Source organism: Antechinus flavipes, chromosome 4, assembly GCF_016432865.1.
Source record: "Antechinus flavipes isolate AdamAnt ecotype Samford, QLD, Australia chromosome 4, AdamAnt_v2, whole genome shotgun sequence".
In the NCBI taxonomy this organism is placed as follows: Eukaryota; Metazoa; Chordata; class Mammalia; order Dasyuromorphia; family Dasyuridae; genus Antechinus; species Antechinus flavipes.
In genome coordinates, this window is record NC_067401.1 from 94,899,004 (window position 1) to 94,917,863 (window position 18,860).

Here is an 18,860-nt window from a genome sequence, read left to right on the forward strand (position 1 = left end):
TTCAGCTAAAAAAAAAAAAAAAAAAAGAATATGTTTGGATGATCATATTTCTGTGAAAGTAAATCTTTATATCTAAGCTAGTTATTGACTTTGTTTCTTTTGATTTTTTTTTCAAAATGAAAAAATTTTGCTAAAAATCTTAATTTTTGCTACTTTCCATTTTCTCATTCTGTCTGGTCTTACAGTGAAATTCTGATTATTTTCTTTTGTCTTTTTTGACAACTTGGTATTGTTTTTAAAAACACATTAGCTAATAATAGCTAACACTTATATAGTGTTTAGCCAGGTGCTATGTTAAGCCCTTTATAATTATTATCTTACTTGGTATTTGTAATAGTCCTAGGAGGTAAGGTGCTACTATTATCCCCATTTTGCAGATGAAGAAACTGAGGTAAATAAAGTTTGTGACAAGGTAGGAAGTATCTAAATCCAAATTTGAACTCAAGATTTAGATTCCAGGTCCAGTGCTCTATCTAATGCCATCCAATTGCCTCAGTTAATTATAATTAAAAGTGATAGTCACAGGTCTAATTGTGTTATTCCCCCTACTCAAAAATCATTTGTTCTTGCTTCTAGGATAAAACAAATTTCTTAGCCAGTTATTTAAAGCCCTCTACAATCTGACTTCTACCTCCCTTTCCAATATTATTCCCCCCATGCTCTCTCCAATCCTATTAAACTACCCTGCTAGATATTTCCTTTTGGACATTTGCTTAATATGTGGAAATTTACCATGTTTTCTTGTTTTAATTCATAGCTTTCTTTAAGATTTAATTCATCTGTAACTTCTTACATTGAAGTCTTTCCTAATTTCTAAAGTAGTGCTCTTTTCCTCTTGAAAATACTTTTTATTTATTTATCCTGGTATTATAAAGGTTTTTGTGGGACTATTTTTTTTTAATCTTTATTGTCTAGCATGGTGCCTTTCACATAGCATATGCCTAAATGTTAAGTTGAATTTTCATATCCTATAAAATAAGCTGTTTTCTGTAGATGAAAATCACTGTCACATTTTAAATTCTTTGGGCCTTTAAAAGTAATATGTAAGTCCCATTTTCCCATAAATAATACAAATGGATCAAAAGTCTGTAGGAATTATTATTTAGAAAATACTTCATAACACAATAACCAGATTTTTGTGTGGTGACCACATTAGCCCCTAGGATACTTCAGAATCAGCCAGAATCAGGATAAGCAAAAGTTCTTAGTCTTTATTCTTGGATTTTAGGGATAGAAGTGAAGGGTATGGAAGAGAATCTCCGCAACACCCTTCTTCCTAGTCCACCGCAAAAAGTGACTCTGGCTTGTCTTACTCCACCCCCTAGTCCCTCCTACAATACTCTGTATACACCAATGATTGAGCCAGCACATGATAATGAGAAGGACCATTTTCCAAGCATATGCCCATAGAGTATTGGCCAATCAGTAATTAGCCCTAAGTGCTTGAACTGACCTCAGTGCAATGACTCAAGAGTTTCAGCCCTCTACATTTTTGTGTGAGGAGTTAATGATGTTCTAGCAGTTAGAAGCCTAAAATTTTACATTGTGAAAGGACCTCGGTGGCTATCTAATCTATTCTGTCCCAACAAGGAATTCCCAGTAATATAACTTAACAAGTGGCCACCTATCCTCTGTGTGAAACAAAACTCACTTTCCTCTGTGTGAAACAAAACTCAACTTTGTCTAGAGCTAGTCTAATCTACTTTTGGACAACTGTAATTGTTAGAAGTTTTTCGCAGGCATAATACTTAAATTGGCCTTTTTTCACTTGTATTTATTTTGGGGGTTTCAGTCTTCTAGGGCCTAACAGAACATGTCTATTCCTTTTCTATGTTATAGACCTTCAGATACTTAAGATAAGTTTTTGATTCTCCTCAGAAAACTGGGCTAACTATCTCTATTTTCCTTTTCCTAATATTCATATGATATGAATCCTCCCCCTCATGAATACTCTCATTTTATGTTCTCTCTAGCTCACTTATGTCTCCAGCACATAAAACTCAGCACATGCTTAACATGTAGGTCTGAGGAGTGCAAAGGATAGTAGAACCATCATATTCCCTGTTCCTGGAACTTGTGCCTTACCAAATTCAGCCTAAAGTTACATTTACTTTTTTGGCAAAAGTATTACACTGCTAACTCAAATTGAACTTAAAATCCATTAAAATCTACTAAATTTTTTTCAGATAAATTGTTTCTTAGCCATGCCTTTTTTTAGCCTTAATACAATTGATTTTTTGGAACCCAATTTGGAACTTTTTTTTCCCTATTGCTTTTTTTTTCTCTCTCATAGATTTAGCCTAATACTCTAATGTGGTAATATGTTTAGATTCTGACAGTTTTCCAATATGTTAATTATCTCTCTGATTTTTTTTTCTATCTGCAAATTTGTTGAGCATTCCATCTCTGTCTTTATTTAAGCCATCATAAAAATATTAAACAGCCTAGAGTTAAGAGAATTTTAGGAGCTCAATTACCATTAACAGTTATGACCAGTTCTGATTTTTCTATTTGTATTATTCCATAATATCTATCTCTTCATTTTTTACAAAAGTTATCTGAACTACTTTTCAAAAACTTTGCTAAGTCTAGTTAAACTATATCACAACATTCCTCTCTACTGTTAGTTCAGTAATACTATCATAAAGTGAAATGAGGTTAATCTAACATGACCTGTTGTTAATGAGAGCTTGATAGCTCTGTATAATCATTCTCTCTTTCTAGATGTTTGCCTACCATCTCTTTAATGATCTATTCTAAAAATTTCTGAAAAATTGAAGTCAAACTCACTGATAGTTTGCACGTCTTCATTCTTTCCCTTATTTGTCCTTCTCTAGTCTTAATAATATCTCTCGTATTTTTTTTTAACAATGTTTCACATATCAGACTGATGTAGAAATCACATCTTCCAGTTCCTTTAGTACCCAAAGATGTAATTTATATAGGTTAGTGATTTGAATTCATAGAGAAAGAAAGGATGAAGAAAATAAATTTTAAGTGCCTACAAAGTACCAGGCACTATTATAAAAATGCTTTACAAATATTGCTTCATTTGATCCTCATGACAGTCTTGTAAAGTAAGTACTATTATATCCCAGTTGTACAGTTGAAACTGATACAGAGAAGTTTTTTTAATCCTTTGCCTTCAATGGGCAGCAATGAGGAAAACACCACTGTCCGATACTTTTTCTTTTGGATTACCAAGAATCAGAATTTATTGAACATACTTTCAGCAGATAATTCTGATATGTTAGAAAACTGATCAAAATATTATATAAGAATATATATTTAGGATTAAAAAAATGCAGTACATGAATTTGCTGTATTTACTAGTTATGGTACCATGGGAAGTCATCAGTAAATTCTTGGTGATGTGTGCTATTATTAAAAACAGGACTGAGGAAGAAGAAAGTTTGGTGAGAAAATATAGTAGTCCAAGTAAGATAGTTTGGTCAGAGAATTTGAATAAAATGGAATGTTAGAATTTAAGAAGTAAGTCCTACAGGTGTCACAAATTTGGTGGAATATGATGCCTAAAATTGTGTTATGTAAAGAAAGTTCAAGAAACAAATGTTTACAATATTTATGTGAGCAATACTGAGCTTTTTTTCATTTGTTTAAAATTATATTTTAAATAAACTTTTTGTTATCTGAAACGCTGAAATCAGGGTTAGATTTTTCTCCTCAAATTAGAAGAAATCTTATTTTGCAAATTTAGAAGTGAGAATATTTCTTCACATGCACCCTTGTTTTGCTTGTGCATATAAAATTTATCATATATTTTATCTAAGGTATACTGTCCATATAGAAATACATCAGTTTGCAGAGTCCTGCTAAGTGTAGAAAGAGGGATTGGAATGGCAAAATTTACTTAAATAGTAAATTCTAAGGAAAGTTAAAAAAAAAAAACACACATATCAAAAAAGCTGACTTTTTATGGTATAACAGTTAAAATTTTGTATAGTAATGATACCAATTTTTAAAAAATACATAATTGTGTTTGTTCTGTTTTTTAGTTCAATAAAAGTTTTAGATGAACAATTTTTTAAAACTATTCTCTATAATTGGGCAGTGCCTGCCTGACAATTGTAGGTGTTTATATTATACATATGTGTTATCTGTAATGTTTGCCATTGGTTTTACTGAAAATTGAGCATTTACATAAGTTAAAATTATAGTTTTCTAGCAAAATTCATAAATTTTATGAATAAGCCCCCCAAAAAGAGGCAAATTTTAGTAACAGCAATAATACATTTTTTAAGTATTCAGTGTGTGTTTAGACCACACAAACTAAATATTCCCAGGTTATTTAGTCAGGTATGTATATATTTAAGGGAGAAAATAAAAAAAATAAACAATTAAAATAGGTTATGCCTCCCATAGATTTTTTCAATTGTATATATTCTTAAAGTTTATAAATTTATTTTTTGAATCCCTAGTTAAACAGGAAAGAATATTACCCAAATACAAAAAATGATAATTTCTAGTGATTTTTTCTTTATTATTGTTATGCTAATTCATAAATATGCTACTTTATCATGGTTGTTCATAGGATGCTATCGTTTCTTGTGACTATTATTTTAAACGTTAAATATTTCGTATGTTTTTGTCATAGTTTAGTTGTTTTTTGTGATATTCAGTTTTAAATAAAGGATGAGATGAGACTTATAATTCAGAATTATTTCCTGTTCAGATGAGAGATCTCCAGCTGCCCAGTATGTGGACCTGTTGCTAAACCCAGAGCGTTACACAGGATACAAAGGACCCTCTGCATGGAGAGTGTGGAATAGCATCTATGAAGAAAATTGTTTCAAGTAATGGTCAAAGGATGGGAAAGGGAGGATAGTATTTTATAGGTATATGTGATTTGAAAATAGCAATTTATGCTCCTAAATCTCATTTTCTTTCTTTCTTTCAGGCCTCGATCTGTATATCGTCCTTTGAATCCACTGGCACCCAGCTGGGGTGAGTTATCTGCATTTATGTACTTAGAACTATCTTCAGAATCCCTCTATGTAACTAATCTTGCCTTTTTAGTGGGCAGATAAAAATGATTTATGTTGTTCATTTATGCTTCCAGTATGTATTTTTTTAATTATACATTTATAGGAGATTTCATTATATAATTTACGTACATGCTATATCGAATAAAAACTGAATCTATAAATGAAAATGTCATTAGAGGTCAGATTTTTTTTCATGGTAGATAGATGGCAAGATATCTTGAAAAAACTTTATAGAATATGGTCTTAAATTATATTCAATTACAAAATTGAAATCCTAAACATGTAGGTTCTTAAGTATTTTTGCTTCCTAACAACTCTGATAGGTATTAACTAATTTCCAACTTTCTTGAATTAAATTAATGTTTTATTTCCATTTTGGGTAGACTTTGCACTAGCAAGTGTTACCATTTGGTAACTAGTTTGAGACAATTAGAGCTATTGCCAGGTTATCCATTCTGCTTATTTTTAGTCCTAAGAATCCATAGGAAATAAAGTTAGTTACATATAGATATGTCTGAGACAGCTGTTCCCAGCATAGACCTGTACTAAGAAAATACAGAATCCTCAGAAAAATTCTAATATTACCTCTGCTACTCTAAATTAGGGATTAAACTCAACTTATTAGGACTGTTCTGTATTTTTTTTCCACTATAGCAGTTTGATTTCCATTCGCTCTTGTTCTTCAGAATTTGTTATTGTCTCTACATAATCTACTTCTTGAGAGTTTCTTATCTCCATTGAACTTATAACTTGAATAGAATTTTAAATCATCGGTTCCTAGGTATAGAGACTACCTTATCTTCTCTATAGCACTATCTTTATTTATATCTAATTTTGCTTTTCAGTTATTAACTATTTGAATACGATATGTGTTGATTTAATTTAGGAGGCTGTTTTAGAATTTTCATACCTTCTTACTCCCTACATAGGTATTTGGTTTTATTTTATTTTGACAAATGCTTGTCACAAGTTAAGGTTTACCAACTCTGCCTAATGTTGCCTCACCATGTAGAAACAACATGAGCCATCTTCCCGAAACAACATGAGCCATCTTCCCATTCAGCTGCACCTTAGCTCTCATTTCTTGGTTTCATTTATGGTAAAGATATCAAGATAGATACAATTTCAGTTCTCCAGTAATTGTGGCCATTGATAACTGGATAAGGATTTTACACATAATAATAAAATAACATTGATATGATATCTATTTATGTAATATAATAAAATATAATATAATTTATATAGCACTATAATGTTTACAAAGTGTTCTACATTTTATCCTCACAACAACCCTGGGATGTTATAAACGAAGAAACCAAAGCAGGCAGAGATTGAGTGACCTGTTCAGGGTCAGATCTAGGAAACATCCAAGGTCAAATTTGAACCTAGAACTTACGTGACTCCTAACCCAGTTCTTTATTCTTTTGTACTTAGCTGCCATAACATAATAACTATTGTTAATTTTTAGAGATGATTAAGTAATTCTTAGCACCTTCAGCCCTTTTTCTTTTGCTGTTTCTATTGAGGAAACGGAAGTTATCACCACAAGATGGAGGGTTAATTTGTATTATATGTTAAAATAGGTGATTCTTAACACTTTCTGCTCCTCATAGTCTATAACACACACACACACACACACACACACACACACACACACACACACACACACACACTCTAGCACTGTCATGAAGAAGATACCACAACAGGACAAAGTTATATTTTGTTATCTTCCTCTGTTTTATGAGGTACCCTGAATCAAAAACATGACCATCCTAATCTGTGCTTAGCTAAGTGAGACTATGGAAAACTGATGTCTTGTTGGGACAGTCCTTTCTGATGTGACAACAGCTGACTGTCAGTTTATGCACTGTTTGCTCTCCTCTTGATAGCCTAGAGTTGCCTTCATTCCATATTAAAGCATTAGATATGGGACCATTTGGAGGCTACAGATTTGCATTTACTTATAGAAGGACTATATTTGTAGAAGGAACTGGCTTCCTAGATGACTTCTTTTCCTTATTTTCATAGAACCTCAGTTTTGTAAGTAAAGTCCAACCTCTTCTTTATTAATAAGACCCATTTCTGTCACTTCCCCTGAAGTTGCCCTTTACTTTGCTTGAAGACTTCAAATGAAAGAGGGTATTCCTATCCACAAAACAAACAGCCTTTTCCACTTTTGAATAGCATTTAACTGTTCAGGAATTTTTTCCTTAAATATAGTTCTGTCCTCTGTGACTAAGCAGAACAACTAATTCCTCTTCAGATACATAGGGTTATAGTTTTAGAACTTGGGAGAGTCCTCTTATCATATTGCTGATCTTCTTATAGATGAGGAAACTCTGGTCCATTTAGATTAAGCATCTTGCTCAAATCATACAGGTCCACTAACTTTAAATCCAACACATTTAGGTAACAATCCATTTCTCCTTTTCAGTTGTAATCTGAGGGAAAGAGATAGAAATCAGTCAAGATCTCAGAAAATAAAAACAAATTTGATTTAGTTACTTTTCCCATTAAATGTAAACAATTATTTGCTTTTAGAATTAAGAATAGTGTGAAACTTCATTGAATAAATACAATAAATCCTAAAAAGGTTATTTTCATTCTCTGTTGTGACTAGAAAAAGAAGCATGGGAAAGGGGAAAAAGCAGAGACAAGAGACAAAGATATAGGAGGAGGACATTTTATATAGAAAGAAACCAATGAGTCAACTATAATGACTATAATGGAGAGAGGATATAGGAGAAGGGAAGTAAAGGAAAAGGGTACAAGTACTAGCATGGTATGTAATCACAGTAGACATCTTTGCAGTCCAGCTGTTCTGTGGCTTCTGTAAGTTTATGATCTTTGATCATCTTTTTAATTAACTACTGTGCATATCTGTTCAAGTGTTCTGAATTTCTCAGACATATAAACCTATTTTGTGCCAGGGGAATGGCTTAAGTAGTCATCACTTCTTATTTATAGCAACCAGAGCATCTCCTGCACTCTCTAATTTTAGTGAAATTCTGAGTGTATATTTTGGTAGGGAAAAAAATGTGCAGTATTAGATGAAGGAATTGCAGCATAAAATAGTTGAAATGAATGTAAAAATTTTTGGTTCTGTATGTATAACTGATTTTAAAAAGTCTTTGTGAAGCACTTAAGTCTGTGCCAAGTAAAAGTCTTACTTTAAAAGAGAAAAACAAGACAGTCATTGTTGTCAAGGACCTCAGATTCTAACAGTGTTCAGCTGCAGAAAACATGGAAAAGCCCCGTGGTCCTGAGTATGAAGATTTTTGGCCAGGAATCTGGAGGTTATAATGACAGTTTACATAGTAAGATGATGTGTGGTCCTTCATCCTATCAGAAGAATTGTAGTTGGTGACTTTCTATAAGAAAATTTATTCCATATGATATACTTGGAAGTATTTTTATTCCTATAATATAGATTATGCACAAAATTGGTACACATGTTGTATTTCATTTGTTAGAAGTTACGCTCTTTGAGGGAAGAGACTTAGATTTTTGTTTTCCTAGAACCTGATACAGTTCCTGGATAATAGTATGTCCTTAACAATACCATTTATTTCATATATTCATATTATGGATTAAATTTTATTCATTGGACTTTTTCTAGTAACAGGATAAATAATTCTTCAATTTTTGGGTGTCTTATCATTTGCTTTGTGCTAATCCAAAGTTATTAGTATAATACAGTAGTATATGTTTTCATTTCTCATACTTAATGTATATAGGAATAGATTTTAACTGTTCTATATATTTTAAAATAACTACTATGTTTTTCCCCCCCCCAGGAAAGGATGATGGTGAGTTAAATTTTGATATTTCAAGAAATGAAAATATTTGGAGCTGCAGCATATAAAAGAAAACTTTTTTAAAAGCCAAATTTGGATATCTTCTGATGTGTATATGTGTGTGTGTGTGAGTATATATATATGCACACACACATATTTTTATAAGATAACGAACACTAAACTTCAGTTATTCCTTCCTTAATCATCACCTTAGTTTTGTCAGTGAATGTATATGTATACATATATGTAAACATACACATATATTTATTTGTTGTTTTGTTGTTTCATTTGTGTCTAACTCTTCATGACCTCATTTAGGGTTTTCCTGAAAAAGCTACTAGAATGATGTGTCCTTTTCTCCAATTTATTTTATAGATGAGCAAACTAAGGCATACAGGGTAATTTATTTGCCCAGGATCACACAGCTAATGTCTAAGGCCAGTTTGAATTCAGGAAGATGAGACATGACACTGTTGCACCACCTGGCTTACACACATACACACATACACACACACACACACACACACACACACACACACACACACACTGTATACATATATGTACACAGGTGTGCACACATATGCATGGATACCCATGCAGTTATATACAGTTATAATCTGTATATGTGGGGTTTTTTTAAATACTCTAATTATTAGGTAACTGCTTATCAGTGAGTAAAGAATTTTTGTTAAACACACCAAAATTGGGATTCTAGGTACAATGTAAAGCTATCCTGTTATATTTTGGGAGTAAAGAAGGACTAGTTTCATATATTAAAAAGACCATGTTATCATTATATTGCTTCTAAAGACCTTTAGTTTCTTGCAACTTCTCCTCTTCTACGATAATTTCTCTGAGAAATAGTCATGGTAGAGAGAACTGACTTCACTAGATGATTTTCTTTATGATATCTTTAGCTTTTCTAGATTTGGAATATGTAATCTTTTATATTTTTGTTTGAATATAGGATATTTCTGGTTTCCTGCCTTATATCATTAGTGAATATCAAAGAAAATTAACAAAGTGGTTTACTTCCAGAAGTTAACTAGGAAAATGAGAGAACTGGAGACTGAGACCCCTAAGAATTATGTGAAAGAACGCTAGATGTTTAGCTTAGAGAAGATAAGGTATTAAGAGGATACTTTTATTTAAGCTATCAAATTATTTGAAAGGTTTAACTTTTTAATACATTCAAGGAATCATTTGTTTAGGAACATTCTCCTAACCAATTTAAGTAATTAAATTATTTATGGGCAATGCACAGAAATGTTACTTGTATTTGTTGCCATACGTACCATAGAGTTCTGCATACCGTAAATGTTGGACAATTTTAAAATTGGAGTTTTATCAGAAGATTCATTAGAAGCATTAGATCTAGAACTAGGATTCAAATACCCAACTCTGCTACTTGCTGATCTATATGTCTTTGAGCAAGTCACTTAAACCTTTTGGCTTCAGAGTTCTTATATATGAAATAAAATTATTACATAGCCAAGAATCCTTCCAGCTCTCAATACTGTCATTTTAATTTAGTCTGGTTTCTGTTTGACTATTAAGAGTTTTAACCAAAATCTCTCTTTTCAGGAGAATCATTCTACAAATGGCTAGAAGGTAAATAATTAAATAACATAATTTATCAGCACTTTGTGTGTGTGTGTGTGTGTGTGTGTGTGTATAATATATTTAGTATTTACTGTAACAGTTCATCTGCTTTTGGCTTTGTGAAAAAACTTTGGGGAAAAAAATTGATCAAGGATGTCATGCCTTTTTTTAATTGGTACCTTTTTAAAAAATCATACTAATTTCCAGTATTAAATGCTCCACTTCAGTAGGAAAACATTTAAGCAAAATTGTACCTGCAAAGCAAGTGGTCTGATGTAGCATTTTATCTTTTCCTTTCCACCTTCAAATCCATCCCTACTGAAAAAAGGAATCTGTTTTTCATTCTCAGTTCTCCAGAACCTAGATTGGTCATTGTGTTTAAAGAGTTCAGTTTATTTTTATTGTTTATAAGTTTATATTGTTATAATTATTCTATATATTTCCTCCGTTTAATTGTACATCATTTCATACAATCGGTTTTACCATGTATATTTGAATTGCTTATGTTTATAATTTCTTAAAGTACAGTAATAATCTAATACATTTCTCTCCCATCATGAGTTCAGCTCTTCTCCAGTCAGTGAAAACTTATGTAATTTCCATTTTCTTTTTGCCAATATAAAAGTGGCTATTATGAATGTTTCAATGTATGTGTCTGTGTGTATCTAGTACACACACACACACACACACACACACACACACACACACACAGAAAAAGAGAGAGCCTAATGCTGTTGACCATCCTCAGCATATATTTCCAGTATAGATTATTCTTTAAATGTGTGTGTGTATCTCCCCCCACTTACTATATACCACTCAGCGAGAATATGGATCAAGAAAGGCAATAAATTTTAGCTATGTTCTTTTTCCTAATATATAGAATATGAATAGAAGACTGCTTTCCTAAAGTTGTTTGGATTATGTATTGACTTTTAATTTTAAAATTCTATGGATTATTGTTTTCATTCTTCTAAAATGCGTTGTTCTCCCCTTCCTACAATGTCTTCCCGTATAGGTTTATGTCTAGAGAAAAGAGTATTCTATAAACTGATTTCTGGGCTTCATGCTAGCATCAACTTACATCTGTCTGCAAAATACCTTTTGGAAGGTAATTAGATTTTTAAATATTAAATTTTACATTCTATATATACTAAATAAAATAATTATGAAAAATGGATAAATTAGGTATGGGGCTGCATGACTATAATCCCGGCTACCAGGAAGACTAAGGCTGGTGGATCTTTAAGTTCAGGAGTTCTCAACTGCAGCAGGTCATGCAAGTTGTATACCTTCACTAAGTTTAGCATCAATATATTGAGCCCTTGGTTGGGGTGAGGGTAGGTGGGGGAAGTTTGTGGGTATTAAATCTAATACCTAAGGAGGAGCAAACCAGCCCCTGTTTGAAACAGCCCTTAGATGATCTGCACTAGGTAGTGGTGGAACCAGGCCCAAGAGAAGCCTATGCTGTTCAGCCTAATATTTAAGCAAAGAAAGAAAATACATGTTTCCCATGTTATAGGTAATCCATATAGAGAGGATAATGTTGTTATGTTGTTGTTACAATATTATTATTACCTTTATCTGTTTAGAAACCTGGGGAAAACCTAGTTGGGGACCCAACATCAAAGAGTTTAAGCGTCGCTTTGACCCTGTGGAGACGAAAGGGGAAGGTCCTAGAAGATTAAAGAACCTCTATTTTTTATACTTGATTGAACTCCGCGCTCTGTCAAAGGTTGCCCCATATTTTGAGCGCTCAATTGTTGACCTTTACACTGGAAATGTAGAAGAAGATGCCGAGACAAAAACCCTTTTGTTGGAGATCTTCCGAGATACAAAGTAAGAATTGAATCTCAGTGATTTGAAATTATTTCTTAACTTTATATAAAAGATAGCCAATAGCGTTTTTAAAAATTGAAATGAAAAAATGGAGAGTAATGTGAGAGTCAATAGAGGGAAAATGACAGAATTAGATTTTTAAAGCATCATGAGAATACCATCACTATTTGAAAATATTTCCGGAAATGGAGTTTAAAAACATTTCTAGATATTTTACCTGAAACTTTTTTTCATTTCACATTTAAGAAATTATTACTACTAATATTTCAAAATATAGAACTCTTAAATTTGAATTGTGCATAGAAACTTTTCCATTTCTCTATCTGGAATGTGTCATGTTTCACATGCTCACTTTTTAAGATACTTTCATTCCTTGTCTATTTTTGGTTTTTGCTCACTTTCTGAATCTCTACTTAATACATGGCTATTTTAACTTTGTAGTGTATTTTTTAGCCAGCATTTCATTTCTTTGAAACAAGGATAAATTATCGTAATCCTCCAAGATGTGTGCTTTTTGTAACTAACATTCATATAATATTTTATTATTATAAAACACATTACATCTGTTAACTGATTTGATTGTAATAACAGCTCTGCCTTGGTTCGTAATGTAAATATTATTATCCCTATTTTACAGTTACGGAAATTGAACCTCAGGGAGGTCAGTGCCTTGCCCAGTTTCATACACCTAGGAATTCTAACCTATCGGGACTTCTGATATACAGTCCAATGTTATATTATATTGCTTTCTACATAAAATGGATGTGCCCTCTCCAAAAATTTTAGGCTTTTAACTTATTGGACATTGAGATAGAAAAATTGCAAGTTAGGTATTTTTTTTTTTGGTAGAATTTTAAAATGCTTTTGTTTGTATCAGGCTTAAATTACTCACCTATTTTTCATTATGACATTTTAGTACATGATTTCATTTAGTTGTTTTGATGTTATAATAATACATCTATCATTTTGATTCAAGTTTTTTATTGGACAATTCACACATTAATTGTCATTTTTTATTTAGTGGATAAGCCATGAATGATATTAGTAACTTAAAGTCATATTAGAAGTTAAAACTATCTTTTGCGATAAAAATTACGTAGCTTTAATGCACACTGTGTAAATTTTCATCCATCTTTTATTATAAAATTGTTATTTGATCAGGTCCTTCCCTATGCATTTTGATGAGAAATCCATGTTTGCAGGAAACCAAAAGGAGGCTAAATCATTAAAGGTAATGTCAGTAACATTTCTTTAACATTTCAAAATCAAATTTTTAATTTTTAAAATTAGTCCTATTTCAGTTCCTATTGACCTTTGTTCTTTTAATTCTCAAATATTTTTCTGTCTTTTTGAAATAAGTTTGATTAGATTTTTTTCAGTAGTGTCTGACTTTTTGTGATCCCATTTGGGGTTTCTTGGCAAATAACTGGACTGATTTGCTATTTTCTTCCCTAACTCATTTTACAGCTGAGGCAACTGAGGTAAATAAGGGTTAAGTGGCTTTCATAGGGTACCATAGCTAGTAAGTATCTGAGGCCAGATTTGAACTCCAGAAGATGCATCTTCCTGATTCTTTGTATATTGTGGCACTATTAATAAACACAGAAGGAGAGAATATATACATTCCCCCCCCCCCCCCATTTTTACTAGTTATCTTCCTCTTCCTGGCTTTTCCAGTTAAAAAAGGGAAACATTTTTTAAAATGATCAGAAGGATTTGGAAAGCTGAGCATTTTAAGCTTAAAGTTATATTATTGCAAGTACATCTTGTTATGATATTGTGACCTGAGTTGGCCATTGTAGTTTGTATATATAGTTTGTAGCATCATTAAAAAAGGGGGGAAGGGAATTAAACCAGATATTCATCCAATTGGAGAAATGTATACATAAACTCTGATGAAATGAATATTTTGTTTTCATGTGAACATACTTATGTACAACAAATTTAAAATTCACTAAGTGGTGGAATAGACTTTGAATTGGAAGGAATATTAGAGATCATCTAGTCCTGCCTCTCTTATGTTACAGATGAATAAACTGAAACTTGTAGATGTTGAGAAATAGCCAAGGCTGCCCAGCTGAAGTGGAAGAGCCATGCTTTGAACAAATTTATCCTGATTTCAAGTTCAATATCTGTCATTTAGTAGCCTTTTAACTTCCTGTTCTAGGGAAGTTTTGTTATTTCTAGTGCCCATACATTTAGAAGATGCCAGAAACAGAAAAAATTAGAAGAAATTAACATATTTCTGTAATTACCAGCATTCCTAAATTTCTAGATCCCTGTGGTATAGCTATAAGGAAAAAATATGTTGGGGAGGATTTTCCATCCACTGAACCTATTATAACATTACCCTTATAAATTCCATAACTTTTTTTCTTTTGAAGCAGTCAGGGTTAAGCAACTTGCCCAGGCTCACACATATTAAGTATCTGAAGCTGGATTTGAATTCAGGTTCTCTTGACCCCTGGATCAGAGTTGTATCCACTGCCCCACTTTACTTGTTCTGATAAAATGGTATTACAGTGGGTTACTGATAAGAGAACATTGGAAGATATGAGACCTTTCACTTTCCTTTAAGCATACCTGCCATTTATTTTTAGATTTTTTTTATTAGCTACTAAATTTGTTTGCTTGTTGACTAATTGACTAATATAGAACTACTTGTTATTTGTGATAGCAACAGGAGAGCACTATTTTTGTTAATAACTAATTTAATTTAGCTATTCACAGTTTTTTGATATATCTGCTTTTGCTGACTCAATATATATGATGGTAAACATATCCCCTATTTTATGTTATCTTATTGAGTCTTATGTTGCTGGGAGTTGGTGTCTTTTTATTTTATGTAAGGAAATAATCATGATATCTTCTTATTTTAGATTAGCATTATTAATTGCATTTGTTTTTAAATGCAAGTTGAAGTTACACTTTAAGTGAATGAATAAAGTAGAATTTGCCTACAGTTTTTCAAGGGAATATTTTAAAAATCAAATGAGCTTTGTTTTCAGATAATTCTTTGGGTGTGCCACATTAAACTTCTTCATCTTTTTAAAGGATTACTTAAATCGGAGATCTAGGGGAATGCTATAATTGCCATTTACTTAGATTTTTAGCAATGTAAAATTTGATAAGTATTTTTAATAATATCCTTGTGATGAATAGGTTATGAGATGTGTTAGACATTATAGCATAATTGAGTGAGTTAGAAACCATTTAACTAGTGAAACCAAGTGTTCATGAGTAAGTGTCAACTTGGAAGGAGGTTTCAATCTGCTTGGTCCTAAGCTGTTTCTTATTTTTATCAATGACTTAGTATAGCGTTTGGCATGTAGTGTAAGTACTTATTAATGCTTTTCATTCATAAATGGATGACCTGGATAAAGACATAGATAACATTTTTGTTATTTATAGGTGACACAAAATTGGGAGAAAATCATTCAAGTGATGAATGATAATACTGAAATCATTTAAAAAGATCTTGACAGAGAGTAGATCATTGAACTGATTTGAATAAGGTAAAATTTAATAGGGAGAAGTGTAAACTCTTACATTTGGATTCAAGAAACTGCAGCTGCAAGATGAGAGAAGCCTGGTTAACAATCTTTCTGAAAAAGTTTTGTGGGGTTTGTATACCATAAGCTTAGTATAAGGGCAGCCAATCAGTCCACCAACAAGCATTAATTAAGCGCCTGCTGTTTGCTAGGCACTTGTAGGTACTGAAGATAATGATGCAAAAATGAAACAATACCAGCATTTGAGGAGCTCACATAGGGGCAAATGACCTATGCTTGAACTCATATCTTCCTGACTCCAGCACCAGCAATCTATCTACTTTGCTACCTGGATGTCCCTTGAAATCTTCTAGGTATTCTGTAAAACCGAGGCAAGGAGGGCATTTGTTGTGGGCTTGGAGGAACAGCTTAGGGAGAAGGAAAGGAGGTGGAATGTCATGGTCCAGGATCATTAAGACCACCTATAGTATATGAAGGATAGTACAGGGTTGTGAAGGGGTTTATAAACCAAACAGAAGCATTTATGTGTGTGATCCTAGAAGCAAGAGAGAGTTGTTAGGGGAGGAAATATGGTTAGCAACAGTAATTGTGCAAAGAATTTTGAAGCAGGTTTCTCTGATGAAGGTCTCATTTCTCAAATATATAAGGAAATGAGTCATATTTATAAAAAATAAAAGAGCCATTCCCCAAATGATAAATGATCAAAAGTAGAACAATTTTTCTGGAAGAAAACGTCAAGGAATGATCTTTATTTCAAGGACTCTTATGAAAAAGGTCATTCTCTGTAAGGCCCCACAATATAATCTGAACCTATGGGTTAAGTTACAAGGAGCAACGTTAGCAAAAGAGGAAAAGGTTTCCAGCACTTAGTTTTAAAACAGAATGAACTACACTATAAGGCAATAAGCTTCCTAATAATACTATGTATGCATAAGGCAGTTGAGCATCTGTTGCAGAGGTATCTTGGTTAAGTGGAAGATTGGATTAGATAATCAACCTTTTAGGTTTCTTCAGAATTCTTTCTATAAATGATGGTGTACTAAACTGAAAATCAACTGGCATTTGCCAATTTATAAAACTTACTTGAAAAATGTTTATTGAAAGCAAAATGTGCAAAGCACTTTGTGGAGTACTGTGAGAAATTCACAAATAACTACATCTTACGTCTGTCTTCAAGAAGCACAACTATTATATATACTGGCAAAGTATCTGGATTTGTTTTGCAATATAATCCTTTCTTATGTTTTGTTATATGTGTTTCAGAGTCAGTAACAGTTCTGGGAGACAAATTCTTTGTTTCCTTAAGAATATACAACTCAAATTGAAACAGCTGTCATTAGAGAATCTAGCAAAATGCTTCATTGAAAAATATGAGGCCATGTGCCACAAGCCAGCTATCTCTTCTCTTCAACTCCATATTCCAAATTACCTCAACATCAACATCATCCCTGATTTTCCTTTTTTTTCCCCTGGATCAGTGATTAAGGCTAGATAGCAACACAAAGAATCTCCTCTTTCATTTAGTCCCCTCTCCCCACCCCCAAAAAAAAAAAAAATCTAAATAAATAAATAAATCTGGGAGGGTTACTGGCCACAGCAGAAACAATTGCTATTTACATTCAATTTTTTTAAAAAGAAAATTAGTGTGCAACCATTCCCAGTAAGTTCAGGAGTGAAACAAGGTTGCCCACTATCACCGTTACTATTTAATATTGTATTAGAAATGCTAGCTTTGGCAATAAGAGTTGAGAAAGAGATTAAAGGAATAAGAATAGGCAGTGAGGAAACGAAATTATCACTCTTTGCTGATGATATGATGGTATACTTAGAGAACCCCAGAGACTCTACTAAAAAGTTATTAGAAACAATCCACATCTTTAGCAAAGTTGCAGGATACAAAATAAACCCACATAAGTCATCAGCATTCTTATACATCACTAACAAAGTCCAACAGTTAAGAGTTACAAAGAGAAATTCCATTTAAAGTAACTACTGATTGTATAAAATATTTAGGAATCTATCTGCCAAGGGAAAATCAGAAACTATGAGCAAAACTACAAAACACTTTCAACACAAATTAAGTCTGATCTAATCAACTGGAAAAATATTAAATGCTTTTGGATTGGGCGAGCAAATATAATAAAGATGACCACACTACCTAAACTAATCTGTTTAGTGCTATACCAATCAGACTCCCAAAAAACTATTTTGATGACCTAGAAAAAATAACAACAAAGTTCATATGGAAAAACAAAAGGTCAAGAATTTCAAGGGAATTAATGAAAAACAAATCAAATGAAGGTGGCCTAGCTGTACCAGATCTAAAATTATATTATAAAGCAGCAGTTACTAAAACCATCTGGTATTAGCTAAGAAATAGACTAGTTGATCAATCGAATAGGTTAGATTCAAAGGACAAAACAGCCAATAACTTTAATAATCTAGTCTTTGACAAACCCAAAGACCCCAGTTTTGGGGATAAGAACACAGTATTTGACAAAAATTGCTGGGAAAATTGGAAATTAGTATGGCAGAAACTAGGCATTGACCCACACTTAACACTACACCAAGATAAGGTCAAAATGGGTTCATGACCTAGGCATAAAGAATGAGATTATAAATAAATTGGAAGAGCATAGGATAGTTTACCTCTCAAACCTGTGGAAGAGGAAGGAATTTATGACCAAAGAAGAACTAGAGATCACTATTGAAAATTTTTTCTACAAACAAAACTAATGCAGACAAGATTAGAAGAGAAACAATAAACTGGGAAAACATTTTTACAGTCAAAGGTTCTGATAAAGGCCTCATTTCCAAAATATATAGAGAACTGACTAATATAAGAAATCAAGCCATTCACCAATTGATAAATGGTCAAAGGATATGAACAGACAGTTCTCAGACAAAGAAATTAAAACTATTTATAGTCATATGAAAATATGCTCCAAATCATTATTAATCAGAGAAATGCAAATTAAGACAACTCTGAGATACCACTACATACCTGTCAGATTGGCTAGAATGACAGGGAAAGATAATGGGGAATGTTGGAGGGGATGTGGGAAAACAGGGACACTGATACATTGTTGGTGGAATTGTGAACACAT

At 32.4% G+C, this 18,860-nt stretch overlaps 1 protein-coding gene across 1 annotated transcript in view; it reads left to right on the forward strand.

Annotated features, from left to right (window-relative positions):
- Positions 1 to 18,860, forward strand: part of ERO1B (endoplasmic reticulum oxidoreductase 1 beta) — a 59,370-nt gene that overhangs the window by 32,845 nt on the left and 7,665 nt on the right. Inside the window, exons 7-12 of the mRNA XM_051993552.1 lie at positions 4,694 to 4,814; positions 4,919 to 4,965; positions 10,388 to 10,414; positions 11,421 to 11,513; positions 11,995 to 12,241; positions 13,403 to 13,472. Of these exons, the coding sequence (XP_051849512.1) occupies positions 4,694 to 4,814; positions 4,919 to 4,965; positions 10,388 to 10,414; positions 11,421 to 11,513; positions 11,995 to 12,241; positions 13,403 to 13,472 (605 nt within the window). The remainder of the gene's footprint in view (positions 1 to 4,693; positions 4,815 to 4,918; positions 4,966 to 10,387; positions 10,415 to 11,420; positions 11,514 to 11,994; positions 12,242 to 13,402; positions 13,473 to 18,860) is intronic.